Genomic DNA, 13,726 nt, shown 5'->3' with positions numbered 1-13,726 from the left:
GTTACCAATCCTCACTGATTGAGGTCTGCCAATGAGGAAGTTGAGTATCCAGTTGCAAAGGGAGGTACAGAGGCCCAGGTCTTGAAGCTTGATGATGAGTTTGGACGGGATGATTGTGTTGAACGCTGAGCTATAGTCAATGAACAGCAGCCTGATCTATGAGTTCCTGTTGTCCAGAGCAGTGAAGGGCCAGAGAAATCGCATCTGCTTTGTGGCGGTAGTAAAACTGAAGCGGATCCAGTCATCTCTAAGGTAAGAATTGATTCGCGCCATAACCAACCTCTCGAAGCACTTCATTACAGTTGATGTAAACGCTACCAGATGGTAGTCATTGAGGCAGGTCACCATGTTCTTCTTGGGCACCGGTACAATAGATGCCTTTTTGAAGCAGATGGGAATCTCAGACTGCAGAAGCGGAAGGTTGAATATGTCCATAAATACTCCAGCCAGTTGGTCTGCACAGATCTTTTGTACTCAGCCAGGTACGCCATCTGGATCAGACACCTTTTGTGGATTCGCCCTCTTGAAGGATGCCCGGACGTCGGCTTCAGAGACCAAGATTACAGGGTCATCTAGAGATGTGGGGGCTTGTGTGCGTGTGTCATACTTCTACCTATCAAAGTCTGCATTAAAGGCATTGAGCTCATCCAGGAGTGATGGGTCATTGCCATTTATGCTGCCTGATCTCGCCACGTAGGAAGTAATATTGAGCAAGCCCTGCCACAGCTGTCAAGCCTCCATCTGTGATTCCAGTTTAGTCCAAAATTGCCTCTTTGAACTTGCAATGGTTGTACCTGGACTTCCAATATGACTTTGGATCGCTTGTCCTGAACGCCACAGACCTAGCCCTCAGCAGATAACGAATATGCTGGTTCATTTAGGGCTTCTGGTTGTGGAAGGCTCGGAATGTTTTTGTGGGTACACACGCACCCATGCATGTCCTCATGAAGTTAGTGACAACTGTGGCATATTCATTTAGGTCTGCTGACAAATCCTTGAACATGGTCCAGTCCACTGACTTGAAGCAATCCCGAATTTGCTCCTCCGTCTCTGCCATCCAGCTCTTCGTAGTCCTCTTCACTAGTTCCGCGCTCTTCAGTATTTGTCTGTATGCAGGAAGAAGTAGTACAGCCAGGTGGTCGGATTTACCAAAGTGCTGGTGAGGGACGGAGCGGTAGGTTTTCTTGATGGTGATATATCAGTTGTTGGATGTGTTGAGTCCTCTAGTATTGCAGGTGATGTGTTGAAAGTAGTTAGGCAGAGACTTCTTCAAGCTAGCCTGATTAAAGTCTCCTGCCACGACGTGACAGGCGTCGGGGTCCGCTGCTTTGTTCTTGTTGATTACAGCAGTTAATTAATCAAGTGCTAGCTTGATGTCTGCTTAAGGTGAGATGTAGACTGCAGTCAGGATGATGGTGAGAACTCCTGCGGGAGGTAAGATGGGCAGCACTTCGCTGCCAGATATTCCAGGTCGGGGGAGCAGGAATGGGACAAGACAGCCATGTCCATGCACCACGACGAGTTTATCCTAAAGCAGACACCAGCTTTTCCCTTACTTGACACTGCCGTTCAGTCCATGTGGTGGATCGAAAAACTCTCAGGCTGGATTACTGTGTCAGGAGTGTTGAGAGTGAGCCATGTCTCTGTGAAACAGAGTACATAGCAGTTCCCTCATGTCCCTCTGATAAAGCAGTCTTGGTCTGAGGTCCTTAATCTTGTTTTCTAATGACTGCATATTAGTCAGGAGGATGCTAGCAAGGGAGGGCCTTAGGACCCTGTGCTTCAGTCTTACCTGAAGCCCTCCCCAGCAACCGCTTTTTTGAGACAATGAAGTCTTCATTATTCATGAGGGATGGTCTTCTGGCAGATAATAAAATTGGGGAATCCACTATGGCCATCGGCAATGACACTAAGGCTTCAGTGGCATACAGTGGTCAACCACATGGGTACAATAACTTCTGTGTAAACTTCAACTTGTATGTTTAGCTTGCAAGTATCAGCTTGTCAAAACACACCCAGCCCACACTCCCGACCCCACCCTGGCTCTGACTGCACATCAGGCACATGCTCTGGACCTCGGATCCAGCCACACATTATTGTATTTCACTATTTGCCAGCACAAGACATCAAATGCAATCCAGCTCATGGTAAACAGGATTCAATTAAAACCACAGGAGAGGGCTCTGGAGGAACATACTATATTTATTACATGACCCACCTTGCATGTATGCAGACTTGCAGATGGTAATTCAGCAGCTAATGAGGGCTTATTGGATTTGCACTGTTCAGAATGTTGCAGATGAATTCATAAGTGCAGACCTACTGATTCCATGAAATTGCACCTACCTTATCACTGTCCATGGTATTCTGCGAGGTCCTCGATGCAATAGAAATAGTATCTGGCTGACTGCTACCATCTCCCTGACTATCTCCATCTTCTCCCATATCCCTAAGGATAAGAACAACATTAAATTTTTAAGTTCTTGCTCCCTAAACAAAAGATGCTGATGGAGAAGTACAAAGAACTGTAATGGTAAACTTTTTGCTTAAGTGTTTAAGGATGTGGGTCTTATGGATATTGGTAAGTTACTTGAGTGAGAGCAGTGTGACATAGATAGAAAGGATACTGAAAGAGCAGTAGGTGGTTCATGGGCCACGTAAGAGTAAATGAAGTAAGGATAAATAATATAGAAACCTTAAAATGTATAGACTGTTTGAAAGCTCAAAAGATAATGGTTGTAGAATAATAAATACTCTCTGGCATACTTTTGGTGTTTATAAAATAAAGTCAGTCCTTTGTGATTGTTGGAGACAAAGGTAAGTGCTTGACAACTTGATGTAAAAAAATGGTGCTGCCTCTACAGTGAACGTGTTATATTTTATCAAAACAAAAATATTTGTAAAAACATGAATGTAGTTATAAATAATTATTTAAACTAATTGGTTAGACAGGAAAATGAAAGATGCATCAAGGGAATTGTGGTGAAGACAATTAGGATAGATCTTAAGGAACAATGGTAAATGATCTAATCGTTCCAGCTTGTCAGTTCTCTTAATACATTTAATGTGTTTAATGAAGTTCTAAAGTTGGGATTCAGTATTGTTCTTAGCAGTGTGGAGGAACAGAGGGATCTTGGGGTACGTCCATAGATCCCTCAAAGTTGCTGCACAAGTTGATAGGGTGGTTAAGGCATATGGTGTGCTGGCCTTCATTAGTTGAGGGATTGAGTTCAAGAGCAGTAAGGTAATGTTGCAGCTCTATAAAAGTCTGGTTAGACCACTCTTAGAGTACTGTATTCATTTCTGGTCGCCTCATTATAGGAAGGATGTGGAAGCTTTAGAGAGGATGCAGAGGAGATTTACCAGGATGCTGCCTGGATTAGAGAACATGTCTTATGAGGAAAGGTTGAGCGAGCTAGAGCTTTTCTCTTTGGAGCGATGGAGGATGAGAGGTGGCTTGATAGAGGTATATAAGATCATGAGAGGCATAGATAGAATGAACAGCCAGCATCTTCTCCCCAGGGTGGCAATGGCCAATACCAGGGGCAGAGGACATCTGTTTAAGGTGAGCGGAGGAAAGTTTAGGGGAGATGTCAGAAGAAGGTTTTTTACATAGAAAGTGGTGGGTGCCTGGAACGCATTGCCGGAGGTGGTGGTAGAGGCTGATACAACAGGGACACTTAAGAGACTCTTAGATAGGCACATGGATATAAGAAAATAGAGGGTTATGGCTGTGTAGGAGGGAAGGGTTAGATTAATCAGAGAGTAGGTTTATATAGGTCGACACAATATCGTGGGCCGAAGGGCCCGTACTGTGCTGTACTGTTCTATGTTCTATTGTTCATTGGTCACTGATCTGTACACTGTTAAATATGTTTGACCAGTAGATTTTTTGCCAAAATCTGAGGCAGTGCTTACTTTTCTGCCTTCTGACAGCAACAAAAAAAAATGAGATTTATTTAGAAAACTAAACGGGCTTCTCTGTCAAGGTTCACTAGATTTACCTGAAATACATGCAAATAAAATTATACCACAATGCATTGTGAGTGAGTATTTGTCACAGGGGTCAGTCTGCAATATTTTGCAATGATATTCCGAAATATTACAGTAACCTTACTTAAGCATGTAAAAATTAGGAATACCTTATCAATTTAGATATTAAATTGGTAGATTTAATGAATGGTTGGTTCATTTCCTATTGCATCAGAAAAGCCTCCCCAGCCCACCAGTTTCATGTATTGCATGACAACACCTTTTTGAACAGGACTAATATAGAGGAGGCCTTGAGACAGGAAGACTGACAATTGGCGTCAGCCACTAAATAAGTCCCTTTTTAAATTTAAAATTTAAAATTTAAATTTTATTTACAGCGTGGTAACAGGCCCTTCCACCCAACGAGTCTGCGCAGCCCATTTTGAACCCCAAATTAACCTACCCCCATGTCTTTAGAACGTGGGAGGAAACCGGAGCACCCGGAGGAAACCCACGCAGACATGGGAGAACGTACAAACTCCTTACAGACAGTGACGGGAATCGAACCCCGATCGCTGGCGCTGTAATAGTGTTGCGCTAACCGCTATGCTACCGTGCATCTTGGTGTCATGCAGCCTCTGTTTGACCCGCTACATTGTCGCTTGTTCCTTCTTCATCAAGACTCCATGAGCTGCACCTGATCACTAACAATGCTTGTTTGGCTCAGGATACATGCATATGCTAAATAAAATAAACAGATAAGTAAACCCACACAGGCGCTGAAAATTTTAACTCTATAACAGTAACATGAACAGACAAGATATTAGGATGAAAAATAATGTCCTTTCTCAAGTTGCCACTCCATAATGGCCAACCAATGCAACAAAGCAATCAATAAAACAAAGAGAGGGTTAAACATTACAATTAAAACAATTAATACCAAAGGAGATCTTGTTTAAACTGGATTGTTCATCAAAGAAACCAAATTAGAATTTGCTCCAGGGATGAACTGGACCACTGGGCAGAGTGATGAAAGTGAAAAGCCTGGAATCATTTAATGAACAACATGCGCTTCCAAGGAGAGAGAGAGAGTAGTGATGATGGTGGGAACAGGGTTGGTGAGGAAAGGGGTTGAAGGTGGTGAGATTATGGGGTCTTTCTGGATGGATATGTTATAACAAGACAAATGGATTTCTCATTAGTGTTTATTTTGTGATTTTGTGTAGATTTATTGAGATAAAAACCCCACAAATGTTATGAAATAAAACAGCAGACAAAAGTAAGACAATGGATACACCAAGGAAAATGCTACCTTTTGCTATTATTCCTTTGTTTTGCTGGGGTTTTGGGTAACTGGATAGGTTCTTTCAGAGCTCCTTTCAGGTGGATAGTTCTTTCTTGTATTACCTCCCGAATATTTTTAATCCAATCCTGTTTTGTTTCAATGTTGGAAGCCTTAAGAACAAACAACAGGGGATCTTGTAAGATTTTATCACTGTGACAATAAAGTCAACGGCCAGCAAGGCTTCTCTCAAATTTGTGTCAAAGGTCGGGTAACAGAGTGGGAGAAGCCTCCTGAAAATTCTTGGCCAATATATTAGAATTATTGATGCACATATAGGATATTAGTGACAACCATATAAACATCATGAATCAACAAACAATCTATTCGGGTGGGGAATGAGGAACTGGAGCTGAAGGTTATCTGAAATTGGAAAATCCTCATAACCCTCATCTCTGTCCTCTTTCTCCTTCCGATCCTCCTCCAGTTCTCCGAGTTTTGTCTCCTTTCTTGTCCTGGTGGTATGTGCTTTCAGACTTTTGTATCTCCCATCGGGCAGAAGATATAAAAGTCTGAGAGCAGGTACCACAAGGCTCAAGGACAGCTTCTATCCCGCAGTCATAAAACTAATGAACGGTCACCTAAAAATTGGTAAATTGGTTTTCACATGTACTGTGGTACACCGTTCATCAATTCATTACAACAGTACATTGAGGTAGTACAAGGTAAAACAATAACAGAATGTAGAATAAAGTGTTACAGTTACAGAGAAAGTACAGTGTGTAGATAATAAAGTGCAAGGTCATAACGAGGTAGATTGTGAGATCAAGAGTCCACCTTATCGTACTAGGGGATCGTTCAATAGTCTTATATAATAGAGGAACAGACGCTGCCCTTGAGCCTGGTGGTACATGCTTTCAGGCTTTGTATATTGTGCCCGATGGGAGGGGGGAGAAGAGAGAATGTCCAGGGTGGGTGGGGTCTTTGATTGTGTTGGCTGCTTTACCGAGGCAGCGAGAAGTGTAGACAGAGTCTGTGGACGGGAGACTGGGTTCCGTGATGTGCTGAGCTGTGTCCACAACTGCAGTTTCTTGTGGTCATGGCAGAGCAGTTGCCATACCAAGCCGTGATGTATCCGAATAGGCTGCTTTCTGTGGTACATTGATGAAGACGGACTCTTGACCTCACAGTTTACCTCGCCTTGCACCTTATTGTCTGCCTGTGCTGCCTCTGTAACTGTAACACTTTATTCTGCATTCTGTTATTGTTTTTCCTTGCACAAGCTCAATGCACTGATGTGACGAAATGATCTGTATAGATGGCATGCAAAAGTTTTTCACCGTACCTTGATATATGCCATATTAATAAACCAATTTCCTAATTTACACCCCCTTCTAGCTCCCCATAACTTATATCTGTCCCCCACCCCCTCCCAGTTCCATCTACTACCCATACATATCACTCATTGGCTCTCCACCACCCCCCCACCCCTATTTGGTCCTGGTTCCTTCTGCCTTTCACCTCTATCCTAATGGTTCCCATTATCACCTTCTTTATTTATCAGATTCCAGCACTGACAGCCTTGGTGTCCCTGCTTATCACCCTCCAGCACTTGTCTCCACTGTCGCACTCCACTCGCCCTTTTTTTTGGCTCCATCTTTGTCTTTTTTTTAATCTGCTTCCATCTATTATGTCTCCCAACTCCATTCCACCCCTCCTCCTCCCCAACCTGGCTCGATCTACCCGTTATCCTTCAACACCCCCTCCACCCCTCAGTCCACCAATCACCTTTGGCCTCCTCTCACACTCTCCATCTTCTCTTTATGCTGACTATTTCCCCTCTCCACTCAGGGTCTTGACCCAAAACGTCAACAATTCCTTGCCCCCTACAGCTGTCTCTTGACCCTCTGAGTTCCTCCAGCAGATTGTTTGTTACTCTATTTTGGCTGGCTACATGTTGAATTGTATATAAGCTGGAGGAGTATATCATTATAAGCTGCCTTCATCTTGCAAGCTTGTTTTGATATGAAAGTAGCTTTGGTTTAAGATTTTCTAGTCTCTGCATTTCTATGGGATTTCATTTCTTTATTTTTCTCTCATTCAGGACATATTTCATTTCTCTTCACCACTGTTAAATTGTCAAAAATTAACCCTCCAAGTTAGAAACAACAATCATCACATGAATCACATATTTTTTCCATATCATTTCACATCAATTCCCCACAGCTGGTGAAAACCAAGTGTTTTTTTTCTTTTAGAGAACAGCAGCTGGGAAGGCCCTTTTTTATTACTGGGTCTCTCTAGCTGCTTGGAATTCGTTCATGCACCAGTAAATGAACTGTTCCTACAACAGATGCCTGTTTCTGGGTAATTTCCATAGCATTATGGTGCCAGTATCTCACCCATGCTCATTTCCCAAACCGTTACTCTCTAACAGCATGAAACACTAAACACACTCTGCCATCAGTTTTCTCGGAGACTAGATACATTATTAGGACATAAATATAGGATTTCAACTTTAGCAAAACAACTTTGTGATATGAAAGCAACTTATAATGATATTATACTTCTCCAGTTTTCATATAATTTAACATGCAGCCAGCCAAAGTAGAATATTTACTTTACGGTGAATCAATCCTTACCTTTAAATACAATAATCTTCAATTCTTTCTTTCTGAATAATACAGATCATGCAGTATCCTATTGTTTTTCATCCAAAACAAAGTCAGTCAGGTGATTACCTTAAGGACTGTCTTGTTATCTGAGGAAGGTGTTCGACCCACCCACAAAGCAAATTTGCAGGGATCACCTTCTACGTGCTCTGTTACCCCCAACTCTGATGTCTGAAAATTGAAGCAGAGGGAAGAAGGTATCCAAATAATAATATAAATCAAAAATAATAGCTCATCGTTCTCATACACAATTGGGTCAAAATGGAAATAATTTACAAAATCATTAACCAGACACATACGCACTGCTGTGACCTGGTATTGCTCCATCAAGCCATGTTGGATATACTAATTCAGTCCAGCACATTCACAGCAGCTGTAGGCAAAGCCCTACGCTCTTCCCTCTTTAAATTCTTCCACCTCTTTTATGTTCCTTTAGGAATTTCCTTAAGACCCAGTTACTTGACCAAACTTCTGGGCATCAAGCAAAGCATTTCCTTAGATGGCTTGGTGTCAAATTTTGATGGACTTATACCTGTGAAACACCTTGGGAAGTTTTGCTACATTAAAGGCACTTTATAAATAGAAGTTGTTGTTTAACAGGCCAGCAAAATGTTTGCATATTTAACATACAGCTTGCAAGTTTCACATGAGCTGAGGCCAGGTTTTAAGATCATGAGGTATTTTTTTTATATTTTAGTGTGTTGGTTGAATGCAGAGCCAAACATTTGACATTGGTGGCATTCCCTTAGGATAAACATGACTGTTGGCAATCGTGATAGCATTTAATTATTAATTTGTTATACAATCTTTTATTGTTCCAGCTTGGAGGTACAGAAAGTCATTTTTTCAGTTGTATGTCTTTCACCTTGACTTATTTGACAATGAGCCAGTTTTATCAAGGCATTTACAAAACTGCAAAAGCAAATTTTTCCTTCTGGGTTTCAACAAATCTGAGGCTGTTTCATGAACTTGTTTATAATGAAACAAAGAGCTGTATTATTGTAGCATTGCATGCATTCCCCAAAGGCTAGCCCCATATGGCCAAATACAGCCCTTAAGCCCTAAGAGGAACAGCAGCAAGTAATATAAATGAAACAGAGATAAACACATAAAGGCTGATAGTGTTCTGCAAAATCTAAAATTTTAGTAGCATAAAAGTAAAAATGTCTCACTAAAATACAAATCAGGATACAATTACCAGAGAGATCCACAGGAATTAACAGAGAATATTAAAAACAAAGTTCAGCAGGTCAGTGATGACCATTCAATGTTTCAGTAATGGATCCTTCATCAAAACTGAAGATTACCTCAGATCAAAAAGTGACGGATGATGAGAGAAGGAACATGCAAACACTTAAAAAAATAAACAATGTATTATAAAATACTTTAATGGATTACATAAAATGGTTGTAATATTGGTATCCACATTGAGGTTTGCTTCTAAAGTTCGGTTCCACATTAGAAAAAGATTTCAGAAACAGTATCCAAAGTGTATATGTTACATTACACATTTTGTGCACATGACTTCATTAATTTCAAGTGGTAATTAAGGAATTTGTATTAATGTAAAGAACAGCACTCACCAGTAACTTGTGTTTGTAAACATATTTGCTATGTCCTGAGGAATCCTTGATCTCTTTGCTGAAAACCAAGGCTAATTCAAAGAGAAACAAGTGTCGTTCCCGTCCTTTCCGAATGAGTGATTTGGGGTCCCACACTTGGAAGGTGTCCTGAAGGATGAGCTCACCCTGAACATCAAAGTTTTCATCGAATCCTGAGTGTAGATGGAACATGACATAAGTATTATTGTACATAATTGGCAAAATTTACAAATAATTTATGTGAAGCTCTAACAGTACATATTCTCACTGACTCTCCACTCAGCTTTGGAGCACCAAGACAACAGCAAAACATACGCCAGGCTGCTGTTTATCGATTACAGCTCGGCATTCAACACCATCATCCCCTCAGTACTAATCACCAAGCTTCAAAACCTGGGCCTCTGTACCTCCCTCTGCAACTGGATCCTCGACTTCCTTATTGGAAGACCACAGTCAGTGTGGATTGGTAATAACATCTCATCCTCGCTATCAATCAACACAGGTGCACCTCAAGCATGCATGCTTTGCCCACTGCTCTGCTCTCTCCACACTCATCACTGTGTGGCTAGTCACAGCTCAAACGCCATCTATAAATTTGACAATGACACCACTGTTGTTGGCAGAATCTCAGACAGTGACGAGGAGGCGTACAGGAGCGAGACAGTTTGGCTGGTTGAGTGGTGTCGCAACAACCTCCTCACACTCAATGTCAGCAAGACCAAGGAAATGACTGTGGACTTCAGGAAGGGGAAGTCGGGAGAACACACACCAGTCCTCATTGAGGGATCAGCGGTGGTAAGGGTTCAAGTTCCTGGGCATCAACATCTTAGAGGATCTATCTTGGGCCCAACACATTAATGCTATCACAAAGTAGGCATGCCAGTAGCTCTACTTCATTAGGAATTTGAGGAGATTTGGTATTTCACCAAAGACTCTTGTAAACTTCTACAGATGTATGGTGGAGAGCGTTCTAACTCATTGCGTCACTGCCTGATATGGAGGCTCCAATGTGCAGGATCGAAAGAGGCTGCAGAGGGTTGTAGACTCAGCCAGCTCCATCACGGGTACAACCCTCCCCACCATCGAGAACAGCTTCAAGAGGTGGTGCCTCAAGAAGGCTGCATCCATCGTTAAGCACACTCACCATCTGGGATATGCCCTCTTCTTGTTACTACCATCGGGGAAGTACAGGAGCTTGAAGACCTACACTCAATGTTTTAGGAAGAGCTTCTTCCCCTCCACCACCATATTTCTGAACAGTCCATGAAAACTACCTTGTTATTCTGTTTTTGCACTATTTATTTATTTTTGTAACTTCTGGGAATTTTTATATCTTACACTGTACTGCTGCTGCAAAACAACAAATTTCACGACGTTTGTTAGTGATAGTAAACCTGATTCTGATTCACTTCTGGAATTCACTGCTTGAGAAGGTGGTGGAAGCAGCAATTTAAGCACCTGAATGAACACAAGACATGGTGGGCTGCGGACCAAGTTCTAGAAGATGGGATTAGTATAGATAGGTTGGCGTGGTGGGCTGAAGGCCTATGTCTCTACGATTCACATATTACACAATATAGAGAGAGAGAGTGTGTGTGTGTGTGTGTGTGTGCGCGCGCGCACACGCGCGCATGCGTGCATAGGTGTGCGTGCGTGTGTATAGCAGAAGAACTTGTTAGAATAGCATTTGAAAAGATGGACTAGATTCTATAAGAACATCTGTATCACAAGATAATCTGGCTAGATTTTGCTGAGTTCATGATATGTACAGTGTAATACCCAGCACTTTAACCCCTGATTGAGCATTTGATTAATTCAATGAGCAGCTGAATCATACAGTTGGGAAAGACTTGTGTGTAATTTTCCCACCTGTGTTGTTTTAGCTGTCTCTGTGAGGATGGCACATAGCCATTCTATTTTGCTTAAAGTTTCCACTCCCTATTACTGTCCAGGGTCACTGAGCAAATTGGATCGGACTCCACTGTACATTCCACAATAGTTTAAGACCCTATTATAATTCATATTTTCAGTTCAATTAAGTGCGATTGCTATTTGGAAGAGGCACTAAACAGTTGGTGGAATAATACCCAGGTTCTAGGACATGAAGGAGAAGAGTGAAACCAAGCAGAAAAGGCAAGAAATTATATTGCTGGGAATGAAACAAAAGCAGGAGAAAATCCTGCATCACCATAGGCCCCTGAACTGCATAAGGTGAAAATCTGGTTAATATTTAAAGGACAGACACTTAAAATCTTTGAAAATGCTGATATTGATGGAAACACTTTGACTTTGAGCATTTCCACTTTCATTCCCAGGTCAATCTGTCCTTTCAATCTTTAATGAGAATGAGTTGCCAATTAATGCTTTTATATTACTATTCAGGCAGCTGCAGTGCAGCTTCCATACTCTCACGGATTCTATTCTCTGGCTGGAAAGGGATCCAATGAGTCTAAAGAGTGAATCGTAGACAGATTATAAATTGGTCTGTGCAGAAACTGAAGCAGCTTGTACCTTTTATATTTATACATGCAATCGATATCAAGATGATCATGCATTTATTGCTACCTCTGTACTAATAAGGACACTTAATAGAAATAGAATAAAAACATTATAAAGCAATTGATAATACTTGAGCAAAGTTTCAGTTTTTGTTTTGAGCTCAACACATAGGTTATTGAATAAACGTTGGTCTGTATGTACTTAAAATCAACATTTCGGAGAGCTGCAGTGTCGTGACAAACAGCAATTAAAAGTTATTTCACGCCAGCAAAAACAAAATCAAATACTCTCACCTGCATGATACCAAAATAGTTTTCAACATTACTGATTGTGTTAGGAACCAGTAAAAGTTATGATTCTGATATGTGACATAAAAGTAGTTGACTGAGTTTGGATAGATCTTTCCCTAATAATGTTCCATTTTTTATTCATCATGCGTTCTTCACAATCCCAAATGTAACCTTGCAGCAATTACACAAATGTTTCAAACTTAAAAATGAAGTTTTTACACAAACTAGTTGTCCTGTTTGATCACATTGCCACATTGTCATCTCCAAATTTACTTGAATAGGCATATTTTCTGCAAAGAAAATTAATCTTGAATTAAGATTAACTGTAAAATCAATTGAAAGTTTGGGTTCATGAAGTATTATAGTTTAATTCTGTATATCACAAAACTAGGAATTAACTAATTAGAAAAATAGCAGTCAAAATGTGACAATCATTTACATTTAAATGTTTAATGCAACTTTTATAGTTGCATCTTAAGATTTGCTGAAACAGAGATAGAACAGGGATTGAGGCAGTGACAAACCCACTTTGAGGGGTGCAGTTTACTCATTTAAATATTGTGCAGAGGCTGCATTACATATTTTTACATATCAAAATTGCATATCGTTTATGCCACTCCTAAGACTGTTTCAAAATTTTAGCCATTTAAGTAAAAAGATAATTTGTTACATATTTAAGATATTTAGATGAATGAGTGTCTCTACACTGCTGTCATAAAGGTTAAATGGAAGAACATTTAATTAAAATGGATTGATAAACCAGGCAGCAGGCCATTAAACTTTAATGAACACTTCATTAAATATATTAAGTAATCTTAAAAGTTGTACAGATTTGCCAAAAGCTGTGAAGGTTTGTGTGGTACACCAAAAAACCAGTCACCTGTGGCACTAGGCCTTACCCCTTAGTTTTATTTGCATGTTAGTTGAAATGGGAAACTATTAAACGCTAAACTTCATGACCCTTAATTTTCCTCGACCTTGCAAGGAAATTAATCAAAGTCTTTTGTTTTAACTTGCACTAGTTAAAGAAATACGATGATAACTAATGCTTAGAATTAACAGTAGCTACTGCATTCAACAAAATGTGTTCTTTTTAATTGCACTGGTCTGTGATTAATGAAATGTTGATTAACATATAACATGCAATTTGACTAAGGTGGACTGAACATCCAGTGAAACCACAGAGGTGAACTCTCAGCTTTGGACCCAACAAGCCAATAATGCAGAATTAGACTATATGCAATTACATAGATGAAACTGATAGTTTACATGCATGATTACAACAAGAATGTTGTTCAAATCAGTATAACCTTACTGCAGTAGATGGACAGTAAAGTTACAAGATAATTTGCAGACCTGAAGAAAGTGAACAAGTTAAAAGGCTCTGCATAACTGCAAATTGTTAACCAA

General features: G+C 40.6%; 1 protein-coding gene across 1 annotated transcript in view; it reads right to left on the bottom strand.

Annotated features, from left to right (window-relative positions):
* LOC127574135 (kalirin-like) overlaps positions 1–13,726 on the bottom strand; it is a 500,886-nt gene that overhangs the window by 138,694 nt on the left and 348,466 nt on the right. The window contains exons 30-33 of the mRNA XM_052022913.1: positions 9,510–9,700; positions 7,996–8,097; positions 5,285–5,427; positions 2,347–2,449 (exon numbers count right to left, since the gene is read on the bottom strand). Of these exons, the coding sequence (XP_051878873.1) occupies positions 2,347–2,449; positions 5,285–5,427; positions 7,996–8,097; positions 9,510–9,700 (539 nt within the window). The remainder of the gene's footprint in view (positions 1–2,346; positions 2,450–5,284; positions 5,428–7,995; positions 8,098–9,509; positions 9,701–13,726) is intronic.

The sequence above is a fragment of the Pristis pectinata genome, chromosome 1 (genome assembly GCF_009764475.1).
Source record: "Pristis pectinata isolate sPriPec2 chromosome 1, sPriPec2.1.pri, whole genome shotgun sequence".
In the NCBI taxonomy this organism is placed as follows: domain Eukaryota; kingdom Metazoa; phylum Chordata; class Chondrichthyes; order Rhinopristiformes; family Pristidae; genus Pristis; species Pristis pectinata.
This window is presented reverse-complemented; position numbering and strand designations above follow the sequence as displayed.